The sequence below is a fragment of the Notolepis coatsorum genome, assembly GCF_963971535.1.
Source record: "Notolepis coatsorum genome assembly, chromosome: 2".
Taxonomy (NCBI): domain Eukaryota; kingdom Metazoa; phylum Chordata; class Actinopteri; order Aulopiformes; family Paralepididae; genus Notolepis; species Notolepis coatsorum.
In genome coordinates this window covers 217,234,278-217,238,722 of record NC_140166.1, presented here as the reverse complement: position 1 = coordinate 217,238,722, position 4,445 = coordinate 217,234,278, and the positions used below count along the sequence as shown (strand labels likewise).

Below are 4,445 nucleotides of genomic sequence, written 5' to 3'. Positions count from 1 at the left end.
AGAAGGGAGATCCCCCCTTGAATGGCCCTTCTAAGGTTTCTCTCCTCCACACTGCCTGTGGTGCATTTTTCCCTATTGTTAGGTTTTAGTGAGTTTTTCCTTACCTTTGCGTGGGGTATGTCTGGGAGACAGTGTTTGCATTCATTCATTTATTTGCATTTATTTTAAATTTGTTGGACCTTATGGTGTTCTTGTTTTGTTCTTGACTTATTGTTATGTTTCTTCTTGACTTGTTTAAAGAAGACGTGTACGGCCCATGGGGACATTAACGTGTGTTGTCGGGGCTTACAAATAAATTGTATTGTATTTGATTTGATTATGTACCGTGATATACGCTCTGCCAAACTGAGAGTCCCTCCATGGATGTAAACCTTCTTTTTCAAATAAACCAGCCATTGTGAGTATCCAGAGCCTTATCTCCTTGCTTCATTTGATTACTTGATTCTTGTCTGACCATGTTACTGTTTGCTTTAATGCCGGGCGAGAACCTGTTGTGGTCTGACATTTACACGCGCTCATCAGGCCTATTTTGGGTCTATTCTGTATGCCTTAAGCATTCTATGACCAGTCGAAATCCACGACATTCTTTGTGTGTGTGTGTGTGTGTGTGTGTGTGTGTGTGTGTGTGTGTGTGTGTGTGTGTGTGTGTGTGTGTGTGTGTGTGTGTGTGTGTGTGTGTGTGTGTGTGTGTGTGAGACATCACATAGGGAAAACCCCTATAGTCTTTCAGCTAGTTACTAACTATACTACTACTACTAGTTACTAACTGTAAATATTGTCTTATTTATACAGAAATAACTACCAGATGTGCCTTTATTCCCTCTGGACGACTGTGTCTATGGTGAGCGACGGCGTTAGAGTTGTGTCTATGGTTATGGTTAGAGTTAGGGTTAGTTATGTCCATGCAGAGCCACCCGTATCGAGTACCGATCTGATCCACCGCTATTACTGAACAGTTTAGACTTAGACAGTTTGGGGTCATTGGACAAAAGTGTTTGAGATATATGATACATTTATCTCCATTAGAGATAAATTCACTGGAACATGAAAGTCAAGGTAAACTCTGCTTTTAGGGTGGATTTTCCCTTTAAATGAAAGGAAACTCCGGATGTAGACATGAGATTAACTGCATTAATGTACTGCTGGCCCTTCACTGAGACTAAAGTGGTAATAACGGTTGAAAACCATGGTGCGTGTGTTTGATTGTCGTGACAGTCTCTTACAAAAATAAGCTATCATTGTCTCGGCTCTGCTAATAAGCATAGCAGAGAGGTTTATAAATCGTCTGACTAGGGCTGCTAACAGTTGCGAGTCAACTGCCAAGTCACTGTGAAATTACTTGGCGAAGGACAGGATTGGAAAACTGTTAGGAGGAAAAAAGCATAATCCAAACACCCTCCCTCCCAACCCCCCTCTTCTTCTCTGCCTTGCCTTCCTCCTGCTCTCTCGCTCTCTCTCTCTCTCTCTCTCTCTCTCTCTCTCTCTCTCTCTCTCTCTCTCTCTCTCTCTCTCTCTCTCTCAATTCAATTAAATTCTATTGACATGGGAAACATACGTGTATTGCCAAACAAAACAATCAAACAGAGAAATCAGAAGAGAGAGATGATCTCTGAATGAAATCTCTCTCTCTCTCTCTCCTTCTCCCCTTGCCTTCCTCTCTCTCCCTCTCCCTACTGCTCACTAGGAGGGTATTTTGAATATCTACAGTGCCACCTAGTGCTCCAAATGCGTAACTGTATATTTGGCATTCTTATTGTGATACACCACTGCCCCCTGCTGGTTAAAGGCATGGACAGCAATTCCACCCCCCCCCCCCCCAGTGCCTCTCTACCCAACAGCCTCTCACTCACAGGGAAGCATATTATTGTATGTTTGTTGTTATCTTTCTATACAGTTAAAGGAGCACTCTGACATTTTGCCATCTTCCTCATAATCAGACGAGAAGATTTATATCAGTTTAACTTAGTTAGTTTTGGAGTTGCTGGAAGTATTTTGTTTTTGATTGAGCTAGGCTAGCTAATCCCTACTGCTTCCAGTCTGTGTGCTAAACTAGGCTAGCATGCACCTGGACCTCTCTCTGGGGCTACTGGACACACAAAGTGTTCAAGTAGATCAATGTTCTCGTCTGACTCTGGGGTAGATGGCAAATTAATTGATTTCCCAAAATGTTGGAGTGTTCCTTGAAAAATGCAAGTAGAATTATATGGCAGCAGTTCTTTACAGATTCTGTGTGTTCTGTGCATTAATTTATGTTTACACAAAGAAAACATGGCACTCTAAAGGGGGCACTTCACCAAAAAACAATGCTGATTTACTTTTGCACATAATCTCACACACATCCAAAAACTCTCAACAGTTTTACACACATTAATTTAGTTTGACAGTTATTGAGAGTAATAACTTTGAATATGGCCACCAGTGATGTTATCAGGGACATTGAATCCTTGTGTTGTGTTAATAGCTCAATGAAATGATAGGGTAGCAGACAGTCCCTATAAAGGTATTGCTCGTTTTTCATCTACGTCATTTCATGGAGCTGTAATTAACACAATTGAGTGAGAAATAACTCAGCAATGTTTCTTTTTGGTGAAGTGCCCCTTTAAATAGACAATCCAAACTGTTTTGACCAAGGTGAGTTTCATCTGTAGATGAGAAATAGGCTACACTGATTGGAGCTTTCCATGAATCTGAATATAGATCTGTTTTTACCCCTATATTTACAAAAATTACCAATGTAGACAAACCTTCTACAGCCCCAAAGTACATACATATACAATATATACACTTCAAACTCCTATTTACCTGTGGTCTGCCGTTAGTCCTTGTATCAATAGCTCAGTCAGGATTCAAGTTATAAATTGTAAGGCATTATAATGTATTTGCCCCCCTTTTTTTTGTTTGTTAAAGAGTATCTTTCGTAATGCCACACAGTTGAATAGGTGCATTAAGAAATTACATTTGAGAAATTATTATTATTATTATTACATTATATGACTTTCAGAAAATAATAGTTTTGTGTAAGAATCTCCCCCCTCCTCCACACTGGTTGAAGCTTGTGAATGCACGTCAGAGGAATGTTTCCTATGAAATAATGTAAAGTGGATGGCCACACAGTTCCATATGCTAAAAGGGCACTTCACCCAAAAATTATAATTTGTATATCAATTAGAATACAAAACTATGGTAACCATACTTGATGAATTGAAGTTACTGGAGATGTACGTTTAATAACAGCAAAGCTATATCAAAACGTCTGTTTACAAAGTCTCAAACGCACCCTGCAGTACAAGTTATCCAGTCGTATGCTCGATACTTCACAAAGACACGCATTTTAGCAAAAAAATATTGAAATGGCTCGCTGTTTAACTGGAAATGTTTTCAAGTTTTTAGCAATCATTTGAATTTTTTTACATTCTCCATGGAGGCATGCGTGTAAAAAATAATCAGAATCAGCTTTATTGTCACATGGTTCTGTTCTGTTACAGCGTAGAGGACTGAACTGTTCTGTTACAGCGTAGAGGACGGAACTGTTCTGTTACAGCGCGTAGAGGACTGAACTGTTCTGTTACAGCGTAGAGGACTGAACTGTTCTGTTACAGCGTAGAGGACTGAACTGTTCTGTTACAGCGTAGAGGACTGAACTGTTCTGTTACAGCGTAGAGGACTGAACTGTTCTGTTACAGCGTAGAGGACTGAACTGTTCTGTTACAGCGTAGAGGACTGAACTGTTCTGTTACAGCGTAGAGGACGGAACTGTTCTGTTACAGCGTAGAGGACGGAACTGTTCTGTTACAGCGTAGAGGACTGAACTGTTCTGTTACAGCGTAGAGGACTGAACTGTTCTGTTACAGCGTAGAGCAGGGCTATTCAACTAAATTGTTCAGGGGGCCACATTGTCAGAAACCCAAGGGGCCAGGGGCCGGACTGCCACGGCGCCTCCCCGTGCTATGAATATATGTACACTTGACACAACACGCAACCACATTTTCACAACTTTTATTTAACTACATTGCAAAAGTAGTATACTTTTCAAAAAAAGTGCTTCATTTATGTGCCACATCTGCAACATCTCCTGCAAAAAGTGCTTCATTTATGACTGTGCAACAACTGCAACATCTCCTCTTCAACATTTCAATATAAAAATTAAATAAAAAACAAACAAGTGCATGATGTGCATCTGAACATTCTAACATCAACACTTGAACAAAAAAACACATTTATAGTGCAGCTGAGCTTATGAAAAAGTGCTTCATGTCTGTGCAACAACAGCAAATCACAGCATCTTATTAGCACTTATTGTCCATTCTTAACTCTCAAACATCAGGGGGGTGGGGGGCAGACAGGCCTAGCCTACATACACACATCTAATGAGAGCGATTGCACTTCTTTGACTGGGCAATGGCAGAGAAAGAGGGTTCATAGGAAGTGAGGGCTACCCGCAAACA

General features: G+C 40.5%; 1 protein-coding gene across 1 annotated transcript in view; it reads right to left on the bottom strand.

Annotated features, from left to right (window-relative positions):
* Positions 1 to 2,518: 2,518 nt before the first annotated feature.
* Positions 2,519 to 4,445, bottom strand: part of LOC311223758 (proproteinase E-like) — a gene marked incomplete at both ends in the record, with an annotated part of 19,384 nt that continues 17,457 nt past the window's right edge. The window contains 1 exon segment of the mRNA XM_084308527.1: positions 2,519 to 2,536. Within this exon segment, the coding sequence (XP_084164653.1) occupies positions 2,519 to 2,536 (18 nt within the window).